The sequence below is a fragment of the Pterocles gutturalis genome, unplaced genomic scaffold (assembly GCF_000699245.1).
Source record: "Pterocles gutturalis isolate BGI_N339 unplaced genomic scaffold, ASM69924v1 scaffold2427, whole genome shotgun sequence".
NCBI classification, from domain to species: Eukaryota; Metazoa; Chordata; class Aves; order Pterocliformes; family Pteroclidae; genus Pterocles; species Pterocles gutturalis.
In genome coordinates, this window is record NW_010109918.1 from 76,984 (window position 1) to 94,329 (window position 17,346).

General features: G+C 44.7%; 1 protein-coding gene across 1 annotated transcript in view; it reads right to left on the reverse strand.

Moving 5' to 3' along the window:
- LOC104461492 (acetyl-CoA carboxylase) overlaps positions 1-17,346 on the reverse strand; it is a gene marked incomplete at its 3' end in the record, with an annotated part of 98,136 nt that overhangs the window by 74,386 nt on the left and 6,404 nt on the right. The window contains exons 3-15 of the mRNA XM_010073114.1: positions 9,652-9,784; positions 8,865-9,003; positions 8,558-8,667; positions 8,025-8,106; positions 7,214-7,312; positions 6,533-6,639; positions 5,678-5,788; positions 4,982-5,191; positions 4,334-4,504; positions 2,483-2,644; positions 2,024-2,187; positions 1,078-1,228; positions 450-553 (exon numbers count right to left, since the gene is read on the reverse strand). Of these exons, the coding sequence (XP_010071416.1) occupies positions 450-553; positions 1,078-1,228; positions 2,024-2,187; positions 2,483-2,644; positions 4,334-4,504; positions 4,982-5,191; positions 5,678-5,788; positions 6,533-6,639; positions 7,214-7,312; positions 8,025-8,106; positions 8,558-8,667; positions 8,865-9,003; positions 9,652-9,784 (1,743 nt within the window). The remainder of the gene's footprint in view (positions 1-449; positions 554-1,077; positions 1,229-2,023; positions 2,188-2,482; positions 2,645-4,333; positions 4,505-4,981; positions 5,192-5,677; positions 5,789-6,532; positions 6,640-7,213; positions 7,313-8,024; positions 8,107-8,557; positions 8,668-8,864; positions 9,004-9,651; positions 9,785-17,346) is intronic.

Below are 17,346 nucleotides of genomic sequence, written 5' to 3' on the forward strand. Positions count from 1 at the left end.
TTCCCTACAGTGCCCACTCTACTTTAAAGCCAGTAGGAGCAGAGAGGGTTTTCTAAGTACTAGTGGGAAACATTCAATTTGGAAAATTATGTCAAATCTGGAAAATTGAAATCAATCCTCAAAACAGAAGGAAGACAATACCTGGTGATTCAAGACTCCCTGATGTTGCCCTAGCAGCACAGAGGGAGAAAGGACTCTACGTGTCTGAGCCATTCCTTGGAGCTTCTGCCAAAACTGTCAGAAACCAAACCAATCTGTGCCAACAGCAGGGGATATTTTGGAGAGATACACAGATATCTGCCAGTTTCTTAGGCCAGTAGATGAACAGCTTTCTGGGGTCAGAGAACAGTCAGCATTTCCGGACTGGACTGTACTTGAGCAAAACTTGTAAATTACAACTAACTACTATCAGCTTATCAGCTATGTACCAGACCAACTTGCAATTTTACCTTTCTAGAGAGTGCAGGAAGTTTGAGACACTGTTTCGGAAGCTCACATCAGCCACGTGCAGCGCTCCACACACCACTCCCAGCATGGTGTCAGGCCTTTCAGCCTAGAAAGCAAGCGTACATAACACAGTTACATCTCCTCTAGCTTCAGTCCATTCCGGACATCCACTTGGAGAATCAAGTCTCAGCTCTATTTTTGGTTCACAGCCAACCTCTCTTTAAAATTAAGTTGTTGTAGCATCCATTCAAACATTACACAGAAGCAATTACTTCTGTAACTCCTTAAAAAAACCACATAATTTTTTTTTCTTCCTGGAACAAATCTTGAGGCTCCACCTACACTTCCACTATCATCTGTCCCAAACTGCAAGCCACAATACTAGCCTTAATTCACACATACACTAAAGATGCTTTTCTGGCCAACTTTAAGACCACATTTCCCTGACAGGGATGACCTGGGATTTTGATATAAATACGAATTAAGGCCAGTGAAAATGTTTATACATAAAGCGGTAAGTGGAAATTAACCGCTCCTAAATCCTTGTCTTCTTGCAACCAGCACGCATCAGTCTTGTCGCCCCCCGCCCCCCCACGCCAATTTGTAGTCCTGTAAAGCAAGCAGTGGCACCTGAACTTTCTCAGCAATGAGCCGATCCAACCAGCCAGTGTCAATGCGGTTCTGCTGGAAGCTTTCTGTTTCCAACAGTTTAATCAAGTACTCAACAGTGGTTCGGAAATCCCCTCGGATGGACAGCTCCTTCAAAGCCACTACCATGTTTCTGAAAGAGAAAAGGACACCTATTATCTACCCCATACTAACAGTAATGTGCCAGCTGGTAACTCCAGATAGTTCCCCATGAGCTGCTGGGAAAAACCAGTCTGCAGGTAATAGCAGAAGTGCTTGTGCACTGGAGCAAGATCCTATATGACATGCTTGGGAATGAAAGAATATTGATCTGCTTCAACCTGCTGCTGGTGTGAAGAAGAGCAGCTCAGCCAGCACCAGCTACGAGATCAGGAGTTCCCACTGTTACCACCATCTGGGCACCTACCACATGTCAGAGATGCACACAAGACAGACAGACACGGTCTCCATCCCACCGCAAATGGGACAGAGGAAGGGCTCTGGCAGTCCTGTCTCATGACCGGGTGCTTTAACGTTCCACACCACGTAAGGACGCTCAGTGGTTTATAAACCATTACAAGGCACTGGCACAGCAAGTTATCAATGTTTTTCCTGTTGGAAGCCTTCCACCAGAATGCTTTCAAAGACAGATTTCAACACCACAGTAGCTGCATCGTACCCCAGCAGCAGGTATACAAAATAAAAAAGGAAAAAAAAAAAAAAAAAAAAAGTAAGCAAAAAGTGTAGAAATGTAGGTGTAACACAGTGGAACTGCAAAGTAAGACATGATGAGAAGCCTGACCGTAATGTGGAAAACAAGGTAAGGAGAGGGAAACTTCTCTTAGAACTCCTAGAACTAAGGAGTCTTGTTTTGTCCATGGCATTTGGAATCAGAGAGGACCAAAACAAGCAATTTACAAGGTTCTACCACTATTCTGACACTACTTACGAGATGGCTTCTTCACGATTTTCTCCCCAAGAGAAGCAATGACCAAATTGAGAATCGGCAAACTCATGAAGCCCTCCTGCAGCAGCAACACTGAAATAGCCCCAGACATTCTTATTGCTGCGGAAATTCAGTTCCTGAACTGTACCCGAACTGGGCTTAAATCCCTGTAAAGACAGACAGACATTGCTATACATCCTAAAGAAAAATTCAACAATCCAGAATTAGGGAAGTAATTAAGAGTTCTGAAGGCTAGAGCACTTCTTTTTGCTGCAACATGATACATAAATAAATTCAGGCTGTGTTTAACCACAGTCTACAGAACCATGAGCTAAGTGAGATAAGGGAAGAATCTTTTCAATTGCTGCCAAGCTTTTCTGAACCAGCAGCAGGGACGGAACTAGGTGTAAAGCCTATGGTTATCAGGGTGTGATCAGTAACTACAGAATTTAAAACACTCACCTCATCAGGATTCTCACTGGTGATACGTGCAGCGATGACATGGCCGCGTGGACAGGGGACATGGGCTGAATTCTCAAAATCAATAGATGAATCTCCCCACGGAGATACACCGTACATCACTCGGATATCCTTGATCCTATGGAGGGGAATCCCCATGGCAATCTACGGGAAAAAAAAGTAATAATAACAATAATAGAAACCACCAAGTAAGTTTCTCTCCGCACAGAGAGTACCTATTCCTTGAAGAATTAATCCCACTGATTCTCTGTAGAGGCTGAGGCTGCAGTTCTAGCACAGCAAGCGTTCATGCCTGTTTTCTCATGCGAGCCTTCTCCATTGACACATCTTGGAACATTCACATTTCTCAGGACAGCTGAGCTCAGTGTAATATCCACGTTAAGCCCTTCAGCCAGTATTTTCCATTGACTGATTAAAAGGCTCCAGAGAAAGCTGGCCAGTGCTAGGTCAGCTGAGGATGGGCATGCATTGGGCCTGTTAAAAATACACTGAGGTCCCAGTGAGACAGAAAGCCACTAATTGGTTGTAGGAAACTGTGGAATTTTGCAATTACAAACTGCAGAGAGGGTAACCTGCAGAACTGGCTGCTGGCTGTATCCTCATGGAGTAAAAACTTACTTGTTCTGTCCATTAGCTGGGATTTATTTTTTTTTACAGCTACAGTTCCAAAAGGCTGAGCTTTAACTTAACCATTTATTTCAGCTGTGCATTCGCGGGACACCAACAGAGGAAAGCAGAAACTGATAACAGTATCAACGCACCCTTCTATGAAATTGTATCTACCATCAGCAATATGAGGAACAGTGCCCAAACAAAGAGAAAGCATCTGACCAGTTCCAAAACTCCCAACACCTGGCAAATGCAGATACAGACCTCAGCCAGGAGGAGGAAGCACGTGCAACAAGTGAGGGGCTTAAAGAGGTGGAAAGAATTGCTCTGGAAGTCAGGAACTGCTCATCAAAATTAAAAAAGATCCAAGTCACTTTCCTGAACTTCAAACAATCCCTGAACTTGCTGAAAGATGAAAAAAATCCAATTGTCTGTTCTTTTTTCCCCTCCTTTTGTCATCAGAAACTTTGGAACAGGCTGCTGTCCCTTGGAGGCAGAGTGGGCGCTGCACTGCTCGAAACTGGCACAGCACTTGATTGCTCTGTTAGCCTCAGAAGCCAACTCGTTTGACAAAATAATTTCAGAGCTTAAAGCTGAACTACTCATCACCAAAGCTTGTTAAGACAGGCTTTTTTACACACAACCTTTCCTTACATCAGTTTTCCTACCTCCACATTTTATTTCTCTATTGCTTCCCTCCACATTCCTTTTACCTGAAGGTCTCCCTGAGCAGTTCGGGAGGAACAACTAGAAAACAACCTCTCTGCTTTCCAAATCAGAAAAGAGACAAATGGTAGAACTACAACTTGGTGAAGCAGTTCTAACAGAAGGGATGTATATCTTTTGGAATACTAAAGCTTTACTCCAGCCACAGAAGATAAATCCCAAACTGGGAAAGTACCAAAATGGACCGTTGAGTTATTATTTCCTGTGGAGGAAATGAGTGGGAGTTGTGCATCACCTACCTGCCCATGAGGACAGAGGCCATACTCGTAGAGCTCTCTAATACTTTCTGCATATTCTCTCCTCTATCAGTTCCAAGATCTAGTCATCTGCGCAATGTCAGTGCAGTTTTAACACAGCACCCTGGCTGTGACTCAGACAATCTGCCCCCCCTGTTTTACTAAGGGTAAAAACAGGTTTTTCATGCTCAGGCCTCCAACATACCACGGCAGGAGTACTTCTGAGAGGCCCCAGGAGCAGGGGGCCTGGGCACTGCCTCACCTGGAGCTGTGCTGCCGGCAGGTTAACATCAGCCACCATCTCTGTGCAGGGGTGCTCCACTTGCAGCCGGGGATTCAATTCCAGGAAGTAGAAACTGCCGTCCTGGCTGTACAGGTACTCCACCGTGCCTGCACTCACATACCCCACCATTTTGGCAAGCTTCACTGCACACTAGGACAGAGGAAAGAAGGGTATTTGACTGCCAGGCTCCATGCTCAGCTCATCCCCCCACCCACTTCAGACTCTTTGCTGGCATTCTGAAACATCCAAAGGCTTGTAACAGGACCAAAAACTGCTCAAAGAAAAGCACATGGCACAGGAGTTTGGATGTCCAGGTATTTTTTTATGACCTTTAATATGACAATATACATTTAAAACACAGTTCTCTCCCATTTTTGGAGTGCACACGTTTTTGAAGGGACTTCTACAGCTGTTTGTCAGCACATGGTGGACTCAGTTTTGGAAATGTCAGGGGCTGCCCACACTGAGCAGTTTAAGACACACAGCCCTATAGTGCCCCTTTAAAAACCAGTGACAAAAATTCAACAGCACAGAACTCTTGGCAACATAAAAAAAAAAAAAAAAAAAAAAATCCTGGCTGTTTCTGGAATCTCCCAAGGAAAGGAGAACTTGCAGAGCCACTCTCACCTGTTCCATGTGCTCAAACACCACCGAGGTCGCAATAGAAGCGGGTGCTTCCTCAATGATCTTCTGGTGCCTGCGCTGCACAGAGCAATCGCGGCCAAAGAGAGAGATGGCATTGCCATACTGATCTGCCAGGATCTGCACCTCCAGGTGGCGGGACTGCTTGGCTAGTCTCATCACAAAGATTGGAGAACCCGGGACTTCAGCTTGAACCTACAGCAGAGGCAGTATATAACCAGGCATATCATTTTTTGTAAACAACCTTAGTCACAATCATCCCAAATTAATTTTTCAAGCAAGGAACATCCACAATGTTTCCCCTGGGCCACTTCATGCTGAAAATACCCTGTGTTCGCTTGTATCTAATCACAGTGCTGTTTCCATTCCTTGATGCTTTCCTTAATAACCTTTAAACTACAGAAGACTTGTGCCCCTCAACATTGGAGTTACACTGCAGACACCCTCCATCACTTGGATTTATTCAGCACCTCCTATGATGTTTGGATATCTGACAACTGTATTGGATGTGCAGATATCCTACCAACAGACAGAGCAAAGAGAGCATGAACTCATGACTGAACAGGCTCTGATACATAAAGCAGTCTTTTTCAGTTCTCCAACAGTCCTGATACAGTGGTCTCAGAATCACCCAATGCAAACATTTAGAACAAGACAGCACAAAACAATGAGAGAAGTTACCTGTCTAAACAGGTTGGGGAAGTCGTCCGCACTGTTAACTTTCCTAATTCCTTTTCCTCCTCCTCCTTCAGAAGCCTTGATCATGACGGGGTAGCCAACCTCCTCAGCAGCCTGATCAAGATGGGCAGAAAAACATGGGTAAGTACAGAAAGGTAACAGAATCGAGTTGAAAATATCATTATTTCCCTGTTGATTTGTGTCCAGGCTTCTATGCCTGACTCTACTTAGCAACCAAGACACGAATGGGACAGAAACCAAACATTCCAGTTTGATTGGACTCATCAGCAGTGATTTTGTGACTACAGAGAACTCTCTCCTCTCAAGGTGATCACAAAATCTTTTGTCAGTGCTCCATGCCATTAAATTTACAAACTCACAGAAAAGCTTTTGATAATACAGAAACTCATTAAGCCGGGTAACACGGAAAAATCATATACTCCACTCCCCCTCTTCACAAAGGAAAACTCCCAAATCCTGTATTGTGCCAAGAATATATTTTATTCTAGAAATCTTCCTCAAAGAGAAATTTAACAAAAGATGAAATCAAGTGTGAGGTCATTGATCTTTATTAAAAGCACCTTCTTCTTGCATTAACCAAAAACCAGAAGAAAGCCCTTAATGAAATACAACTTTGGCCCCGTACTTTGTCTCTTTCTCCTAATTCTCACCTAATTCTGCAGGCTAAGCCTGAGTATGATATGTAGAAGATAACTTTCCAATTTCCAAAACTCAGTTCTCTGAGGCTGACAGACCAGTTCTAGTTTGTACTCCCATTAAAAATAAATTAAACCTCTAGCTCTCTCCATGCATGCATGCAGCAAGACCTCAAATACCTCCGAAATACTAGCCACCTACTCGCAGTCCATCATCTGCGTCTTTCACGTAGCCTTTTTCATACAGCTCCTGAGGGACATTCAAGATACGCTTCTGAAGATCATTCTCCTGCCAGTCCACTCGAAGACCTGCAATACAAGCACTATCTTCTTAGCTCCTTCTGCTGCAAGCTCAGAGAGAACTCACGCGTCAGACACTGGTGAAGCAAACAGCAGTCATAGTTCCGCAAGGAACTAGTCTGGAAGCATTTTAAAAGAGAAAATGCAGAATGTAAACAGACATTTCTGTTTTCTGGGGAGCAGACCTTTTCATCCAACAAATAATATATTTACCTTGTGCAATTCTGAGAATCAGGTTATTTACAGTCTTTTGAAACTGCAAAGAGCTTCCATGGAAACACAGTATTGGCTGTGTGCTCCAAAACCACACGCTATGTGCTAGAAAAGTAGAGACTGCAGAAATACCAGCTACTAGAGCTGGACTGTTAGACTAACAGCACGTTACACAACATGTAAATCTTGCCTGACACAGCCATATATCATAGTCGCCATGTCTAAGCCTTGCATAATATACATCTGAAATCCCAAACAGATGGAACATCTCTTGGAACACCCTTTTGTGCAGACACTTCTTAAAGATTAGATGTGTTGAAGAAAAAAGATTAGAATGATCTTGATAAACATGGGGCAATTTCCTCCTTACCACTGCCGCTCCACGGAAGAGTTGGAATGCCGGCAGTCTGAGCCACTATTGAAGAAGCAATTTTATCTCCCAAGGCCCACATTGCTTGGCTTGGAGGACCTGCAAAGAGCAAAAGCAATGCATAAGACAGACACAAGAGATATCAGACATTAGGGAAATGTCCAGAAGTGTAATTCAGGTTCCAAGTAAGAGGGAGAAATAAACACTCTTAGCAGGGTTACTGCATGCCAGTCCAAAGGTCCAAAAGATTTCTGCGGTTATGGCTCAACACACTGCAGATAAAAAGATCTGCAAGAAGTGAGAACATGATACAGTTATCCCCAGGCTACATTCACACCACGACTTCAAACACAAGTCCATCTTTGGTTTTAAACACAGCACGTGTCCAAAGCCTTATCCAACATTTGGATCCATGTGGTTCAGGAGATGAGGCTCACTGCACCAAACACCTCCAGCGCTTGGTTAACTACACTGCAAACTACACCACAAACTTCACGTACTGTCCACGTAAAACTCCACTCTTTCCATAAAACCTAACTACACACACCCTCTTTAAAATGACAACAGGGACATTCGGCTTTTAAAACAGCATGCTTTAACAGGAATCTTTTCTAAGTTTGTATCTCACAATATCCAAAGACGTTGGAGAACTTGCCACTTCTCCCATACCAGAACTACTTCCCAGCATACGTCCAAACCTCATCTAGTTTGTGAGCCTCATCGATCGGAGACAGACCATGCTGTTCGACAGCAATACCCATCTTTAACTAAGGACTAGATGAGCCATTAGATGAGAAGGATATATCCTCACCCATGAAAGCAATCCCATTTTTGTGGAGAAGCTCTGGTAGTTTAGGGTTCTCAGATGCATGGCCCCAGCCAGCCCATACAGCCTGCAGAAGAAAATTGCATCCTTCACTCTTTGTTTTAGTAAAACAAGCAAGTGAGCAGAAACAGAAAGCATGCAGATACGTCAAATCTTTCTTTTCCTCATTGAACACAGCCTCCTAACATTCATAAGCCAGACCTGCCTCCTGAATTACAAGGAATGCTTAGTTTAAAGGGCTAGTGTCTCGCGTCTTGTAGACAAGTTAAAAGATGCTGCAACAGCAAGCTGTTGAAGAGGAACTAAGTGTAGCGAAGTGAAAGGGTGATGGGAACCTTTTTGATCTCCTGCAGTTACTCATACTGGGAAACCCACTGTATTGTAATATGCATTGCCTTTAGGTTTGTAACTTAAATTTATTTGACCTGTCTTTTTCCCCAGCTACAATTCATCATTTAAGGAAAGATGACTGCTTAGTGTTACCTCCTGTTTTGAAAACTACCTTTGACACTTCTCACCTGCACTGGAATCCGCTTCGCAATATCAAGAATGAGCTCCACATTTGCATAGTTGTTGTTGTTTGGTCCTCCTGGAACGGGGACGTAGTGATCTGCCATTTTAATATACTCTGGGAACACAAAGAAGGCCTCACTGAGGTTGCAAATGGAATAAATGGTACTTAGTCTAAAACTCCCTAAATGTACAGTACTGGAAGAACTTGACAGAATGGTATGTGATGCATACATTCAACTTCTTGCATCCTTGTGGGCACAAAGGTCTGTGCGAGGAGAAGGTTCTGCACCTTCCCTAGCCTTTACAACTCACCCGCGTTTGCTTTCAGATCCTCAGGAGTCACCATGACAACAAATCTGATTGCCCGCTCATTTCGAAACATCTCGTAGGACCAGCGCCGGATGGACCTCATGCATTTCACTGCTGCAATGCCGTTATTCGCTATCAGGACCTGAGTATATTAGAAGCAGCAATGAGACAGAGTCTAAATAACACAAAACATTAAACAATAATGAAAATGGTTTCTTCTCTGCAGACTCTTTAACCCAGTTTTTGGGTTGTGCACTTTCCTTAGCCAGCATTCAATTCAGCAAAAACATCTAATGGCCCATCAGTCAATTCAGAAATCAGCTCTTGCTCGACCACAAAGATTTTAATGTGTTATGCTTTGTTTGGATTAAAGAGCAAAGGACACATGAGAACAGGTATAAAACTTTTGAAAGTGGCTAAAAACTTTCGAAACCTGAAAGAAAGAGACCTCATCCATTAAATTATTATGCATTTTTAAATACACTTCTTAGTGGTTTTTTCCAGTCTACTTTTGCTGTCTGTCTATAGATCCTTCTGTATCAGCAGAAACACTTTAGCTACTCAGGATTTTTTTTTCCCCTCTCACACTAAGCTAAAACAACAGGATATTTATTTATTGCATATAAAACAAAATGGAAACAGAATGATTAGAGGCAGCAGTACAACTTTTAAGTTCAGGAATATTAGTATTTTGATACCTGCAATATACAACAGTATATATAGAGAAGTCCCAGTTCAAGAGAAGGGAACAAAATGCAATATGTTGAAGTCTAAAAGGTCAGCAACTTACCTTCTCAATAACTTTATTCCCTCCAAAGCGAGTCACAAACTCTGCCGGAGAAGCCACAGTGAAATCCCGCTGCACGTCGACTTTCTTCCTGTCCCGGCCTTGCTTTACAAGGTGTAAACCAGACATACTGGGCCTGCGGAAATTTGTGGGAGACAGAAAAAAAACAACTTGGCAGTGCAGAGGTACACAAATAGAACAGTATATGTAAATAATTTGTAAAGTTTATTTTGACCATCTTCCCCAAGTGGACAAGCAGAATCATTCCTTGCCTCCAGATCACCATGGCTTGGTCCTCAGCTTTCCCAGGGATGACTCTGCTTTTTAACCGCCTCTAGGTTCTCTCTCTGCAGAAACCAGGCTATCTGGAGAAATTCCAGTTACACCAATATGTTCGCTGTATATTGCTGCCCAACCCAGAACAACAATGCTCCACCACACTGCTTGTTCATCCACAAAAGCTAGAAAATGACAACGACGTTTTCTGGCTTTGGTAAAACAAGCCCCTAAGATCAGACACCGTAAGGAAATCCTCTTGGGCAACCACAGCAAATAAATCTCCAGGTGCAAATGAGAGACTCTGCGACTGGTTACTTAAAATCATTTTCCAAGAATTCAGAAAACTCAACAAAAAAGCAAAGGCCAACTCTTTGCACCATCCGCCTACCAAGGTGCAGCACAACTGGGGAAATAACAAGGTACTCTTTATTTTAAAGCCCCTGAAGCTTTATCTCTCGGGTCACCCCACAGTTTATGGGCATTTTTCAGTGTGCTTTTCTTAACAGGCTCCTCTTCCACAGCCCCACTGACGAGAAGTCCTCGCCCCAGCCACCACGCAGGATGACAGAACCTCTCTGTAGGCAGGAGAGAATTGGGACAGTATTTAAAAACTACTCAACGCTTTGGAAAGACCCAACTGCAGCCAAGGGGGTCAGTGCCATGGGAGGAGCAGTGCAACTGGCAGCATGTGTCCCCAGGAGCCCCATGGGCCCCGCTGGCTGCCCTTTGGCCATGGGAACCCACTGGCAACCTCTGGCCTCATCAGCTGCTGAAGTGCTGATCCCATTGAGCAATTCCACTGGGAAATGGGCTGGGATGTGGTAGAAAGTGACTGGAGGGAGGCCACGAAAGGAAAACCAACCTAAAGACAAGCCAAGTCTCGTACGATATCGAGAGGTCTTTTCTAAACACAGCCAGCAAGGGCGGGCAGCCCGAGAGCTGTCCCCGGGAGGCTCACTGACCCCAGGGAGGTCTGGAGCACGCTGGCTTGAGCGAGCTGCTGTCAGAGGTGCTTGGTGACAGCCCGAGAGGGAACACACAGGTTCCCCCCTGTGCCCTCATAAGTACGTGATGGCCTATGAAGATTTACCCATCTGGAACACGGACGCTCTTTAACTCTTCATCAGGAGCACAGTAACACCACAGACCAGTATCGGGACTAAAATAAATGTGGTGATGAAAGAAGCCCCGAACAAACTGTAGCTCGGAGGTGGTTTAAATCCAGCATCTTCTCTCACCCATCTCTCCTATGAATGATCACGGTGCTAACACACAGACAGGAAAGATCCTGACCCAAACTATCTAGCACATCAAACAGGTCTGTGCCAAATCCTGGTATAACCAACCCAGAGCTGTACTAGAAGGAAAAGCGATCTTTCAGGTAAGGCAAGATCAGTGCCCAGATCTGACCATAAAGACACGTTTACCTACTACACACAGAACAGAGAGGATCCTTCCCTGCCCCTCTGCCTTCATGCACAACATCTGCTCTGGCCGTGACATCTTACTGTGACATGACACTGACTTCTTGAGGAATTCCAGAGCAGCAGGGAAGCATATTTACAGCACTCGAAATTCAGATCCTGTGTTCTGCATTAACACATCAGTCCTGCTCTCACACACGTGAGGTATTCCCACAACAAATGGCCATGCTGGCGGAGAACTTCACGCTATAGTCTTGCAATTGTTGAGCTCACCTGGGAAGTGAAAACCTGTTCAAGCACAGTGAAAGAGACTTTGACGCAACTCACAAACCCAAGAATGGGAGAGTAAAAGTAACAGGAGAAACAAGATCAATAGGGTGATTTTAAAGCATGTTAAAAAAGGATGTCTATCTCCCAGCGATATTCTGGGACACATAAATGGCTGTACTAGGTCAGACCAAAGCACATCCAGGCTAGTAGCTTGTCTCAAAGAAGAGCTGCTAGCTGATATCTAGAGAAGGGCATAAGAACAAGTGTGCTGAGGTTCCTCCCTGTGTATGTTACTTTCCCTTCTTCCAGCGAGCTGCCCTTCAGAGACAGACATTGTCATTGAACTTAAAACCTGCCCCTATCAGCAAGAGCTGACAAACTGCTCTGTGATAATCTCAGCCCAGGAATTCAAGGACAGGAGCCAACAGGCAAGAAAGAGAGGAAAGGTGTAGTTAAGGTTGAATCTCTACTAAATTTGTGTACTTAAACAGGGTCAGAATCTACGGCACGGCAAGGAAGGAGCACAGACCAACAAGTGAGACGGGTTTATTCACTGCAGGTTTATTGAGAGCAGTCTCAACAAAAACAGAAAATGATAAAAATCTTGAGGTCAGAATCTGTGACCATGTATGAATATGAACCATCCTGTCCAGTTGATTACTACACACATAAAGATACTATTGCAGATAAAATGTCAACAAAACTAGAGATTCATCATCCAGAATAATACACAAACACTTCTTTGTAAGTACAGTTCTATTTAATTTCTGACAGTAAGCATACCAAGAACATTAAGTTTATTTACTAATAACCACAGGCTGCACATTATAATCAAAACAGAAGAGGTTTTTTTCTTTTTGCAGGTTAAGGTGAGGTAGAACTTGGGCAGCAAGGAAGAGAGAACACCGAGCTCTAAACAAAACAGAATAAATGCTGAGTTAGTAACAGTCACCCCTATTAATCACCACGCCACAACTGCAGTGTTTTGTTACATAGGAACTTTCAAAATGCTCGTCTAACATTCAGTTTATGGAGGTTAGAAATTGTGCAGAATCTCAAACTTTTTTAACACTGATTCCCCGACTAAAATGTATTCTAGCATCTTTCTTACAGGCTGCATGCAGATACCTCGCAGTAACTGGTGAGGTTTCAGAGGATAAAATTAACACGGAAAAATACTCGTGTGCATTTCCAGTACAGAGTGCCCAACTGCCCCAGTAGATGGCTGCTGATATGAGGAAACAATCATATCTGTAATTCTTACCTTTGCAGCATGTGGTATCTCATTTCCTGACTCTGCTCTGCAGAATCCTCCATGCTGTCTCAGTGAAGGAATTAACAGATTTCAGGCTTGCTTGTCTACTGTAGCTGCTGCTATTTGTTTTTTAATACTGCAGCTCAAAACCCAGCAGGAGAAAGCTGCAAAGAGCCTCTTGCACTCATGTGGTTCTCCTTGAAGCAGTGGCACTTCCCAGATTGCTTCAATCTCTTAACCTTTGTCCCTTGCTTTCCACCACCCCTCTCTCTTGTCACTCTTCCTGTGACGCAGCGTGCACAGAGAGGGGAGCAGCTTCCCTCTTCTGCATTCAGAGGAAAGCAGCTGATCAGGAAAGAGAGAAAATGATCTACAGGTTACGTAATCAGGCTTAACGCATAGCCTCGCTGCTGCAGGACACACGTGCGCCGTGCCTGCTCGCAGCAATGGTCAGTCCCGGTCCATGCTCCCCTCCACAGGGGTCATGCAAGGAAGCGGAGAGCACACGGCTTCCCCGCGCGCCAGCAAAGCCCGTCAGCGTCCAGAGGAACCCTGCACCGCTGGCCACACAGCTGCACCGGCAGCAGGAGAGCAGCCCCTCGGCAGCTAGCTCTGCGAGAGCAAAGGAGCAACTCCAGGGGCCCATTTGTGCAAATAACTCAATCGACATCTAGGATTTAATATCAGATTTTCAGACGGGGTGGGGAGGTGACAAGGAATGCATTTCCAGGGCTGCAGAGAAGAAAATCAGAGGCACAGTTTGTACAGGCACACGGAGCATATCAGCGATCCAGACATGAGACAGCAGATTGCACTGGACACCAGCTTGGAAGCTGGGAGACCCTGGACAAGTCACTGACGCTTTCTGTGCCTCTGTTTCTCCACCTATGAAATGGAGATGAGATCACTCCAAGTGCTGTAAGAATAAATATCCTCGCAAGCAAAGTGCTACAGTACCACAGGGTCCAGTAACATCCCTGGAGAAAGGAAGAATGTGTACTCAGCATTGAACACATGCTAAAACACTAACTGCAAATTTGGGGGTAAAGTGACTGCAGCAATACAGTGACAATCAAACCTGGACTAGAACGAGACACAGCAACCAGATTACACCTTTAAATGTCACGACATTTGGGTCTGTTGTGACGTACAGCCACACCCAGGTAGCACAGCTTTTATCTGATGCACGCACATTCCAGGAGCCCGAGCAAAAGCCACGCAATCCCCCAGGAGGGGATCACGCCTTTCGAACGTGTACCCAGAGGAAAAGCGTCACGTTAACATGATGACAGTATGCAACCTTAAGCCCCGAAGGGCAAGGGGAGGTCCCTGCAGGAGACAGGGAACTATGAATAGTACAGGTGGCACAAGCAACGATAAGGAGAGATGGCCAACAGCAAGCGCCGGGTGTCTGACAAAGTGCAGGCAAACAGTTCTGTGCAGAGCCACTCTCTGCAAGCACCGTCAGCAGAAGGGTAAGGGGGACAGCGACACACTGTGGCAGTGAAGGCAGCAGTCACAGTGGAAGTAAATTCCTTCACCAAACAGCAGAGACAAGATATACCAAGGAAAGAACAGAGTTTAAACAAACAAAAAACCCAACGTTATGTCAGCCTTCGTTTCCTCTTTGAAGAGCTACTGTAACTACCCAACTAGGAAGTACACCAGAAATTTCCCATTTAGTTCATTTTACAACAGAAGTATGTAAGAAAAAGCAACTTATCTTGAAATATTTTCCAGCACTGGCTCCATCCTCAGAGGTCTCCCGCCACACCACTTACCCAAGTGCAGTACTGATCCCTCTGCCCTGGGCTAACTCAGGGACTCTGCCTCCCACACCCCAGCTCGCACCACTCCGGCCATGGCAGTCTGCTCTCCCAGGCTCTCCAGGCTCCCACCTCCCTCATCTCCGCAGGGAGGCTACCGCAATCCCACCATTCCACCAGCTCCAAACAAGCCATCGTAAGGGTAGAGAATTGGCAACCTACAGACTCTGCTCGATAAAATCTGTCACTTTCTCTTCTGGCCATCACTATGGAAGACCAGCAAAACCCAACAGACGTTCAGTGACTACTGGATATGCATTTCATGTAGAAAATGGTATATTCCATAATTTCAAAATAAAATACTTGCATGATTAATGATCCCATTAGATTTCTTCAGGTTTTGATCCTGATTTAAAATTAAAATTTATACATAGGATAACCAAAATCTTATTTTTCAGGTTTTGTGAAAACAGTTCCCAAATATTTGTGCTCCAAAAAAACCCACCCAGAGCCCCCCATCCAAACAATTTCTGACCATTGCAGCTGCAAGGAAACAAATCCTACACATACACACAGCTTGATGCTAAAGGAGCAGCTTCAGCATTCGCTAAAAATATTCATCGTGCCTTCTACCAGCTGAATTCACTGCTGTGAAATCAATGGAAAGGATTTGCTGCAACATCCCTACACAAATATGCCAAACGAGGATGTGTCATTCTGATACAATACTTACCAGACACGCACACACTGTACAAAGCTCATTTCCTAAACATACTACTCAGAACCCAAATGGTAAATATCCCATGAAAACCATCCCCCTCTTTAGACCCTAGGCCTGCTGTCAGACAAAAGGAAAGCCTGCGCGGTTCTCTTCTGTTCTAGTCTCCAAGAAAAAAAAGCATTCATTACAGCCACATACCTGACGCACATCGCAGCCAGGAGCCTGCATTGATCCCAGCACTGGAACATGCCAAGTGCTATCCGTGACGTAGCAGTTTATTCCAAAGGCAGGGATGCATTAGCTGGCTTGGCTGAAAGGCAGCCGTAAGGAGACTGCAGCACATACACACACACACCCCCCAAAGAAAGGATATATTTTTTTTTCCCTCCAGATTAGGCCTGTATAGGGTGTGGAGAGGGGGCAGCTCTCATCATCATTCTGGGCTTTATGTTTGTAAATATGTAAGCGCTGATGTGAACATATGTCTGATCTGGGTGATAAGGCTCGAGCCAGTCAAAGCATCCGTAAGATCTGCTCCAGTTTTAGATCTGCCCTTGCAACCTATTTCACAAAAAGGGAGAGAGAAAAAGCAAGCACCTATGTAGTCCAGCAAGCAACGCAGAATCCTGCAACCGGAGTAAATGGTTCACTATGTCTTGGGTAATAGGCACGGGGAGGCAGCAATCTGGACTTATTCAAAGACAGTTTTTGCCTGTGATTTTAAAGAGACAGAACAGTTGGCTGGAATGCAGACACTGCCAGAAATCACTGTGTCAACCTATAAATCAGAAAAAAAAAAAAAAAAAAAAAAAAAACTCACTCAGCTCTGACAAAGGAGCCTAAGGATTTCAGGGCAATTAAATTAAAGGATGCAGAACAAAAACCAAAACCAGCCTTCTCCCTGCTCCCTGGCTAACTTCACTGTCACGCTAACGCAGAGTTTGAACAGCCACCGAGGCAGGTCTTCAGCCTAAATCAATAACTTAGGTTCCAAAACTACACAGTCCAAACTGGCACAAGCTGCTAGGATTCCTCTCAAATAAACAAGTATCAACAGCTGCAATGGACGCAGATTTTAAGTGCTGAGAAACCTGTTTGTCAGATATTTTCCTAAACCGTGTATCTGGCTTTTCCTCTGCCATGTGGATGCATTTGAAACTGGACCATACCCACGGGACGCACACACCACACCACTGCTGTTCCTTGCAAGAGCCAAAGCAACATCACAGCTGTTGTCACAGGAGGGAACCCAATGCTTTAAAGCTCACCGAGCTCCTCTGGAGGCTCCACATACCCCACTCCCTCTGACTGTTCCTTCCACGGTGTTCCGCGCTCAGCTTTGAGTCTCATGCTCAACAAGCCTCTAGCCTCCCGCACACTCCAAGCCCCTTCCTTCTGCTTCCAATTCATCTTCCAAAACCCATTTCCTCATCATGTCCTTCCTGCTTAGACCCATGGCACCAAATTCTCATCCCCCCAAAAAGACCTGGTAAATCCAAATGTCAATCCAAATAAATACTCAGATTTAAATTGAATTGATACCTGCACTCCAGTTCCTGAAACCACAAAGCACTGAAAGATCTTTACTTTTACATCCCCGGGAAGTACAAAACTCCACATGTTCCTGGAGCAACAGCCTAACACTCTCCAGGTCAAGCCCTGCCACCACAATGAAAGTTTACCACAGTAAGAGACAGTTCTGCAACTGAGAAGAGAGGGGGATTGAAGTCCTTGGCAAGGAGCCTTCGAGTGTTGACAGATCTGATCTGCATGAACCAGAGAATATATCTTCTTTAACACCCAGAATTAAGGGGGTACACGGAAGAGTTTTGGACAAAATTTATCACTGAAAGAAGTTTTGCCTAGCATAAGAGAATCCTGCACTGAAAGCACAGAGCAGCCCATTTCAGCTGCTAGTCTTAGGGACAGAGTTACAACACGGAGTCAAGAGATCCCAGTCATTCCCCAGCCTGGAGATTCCTT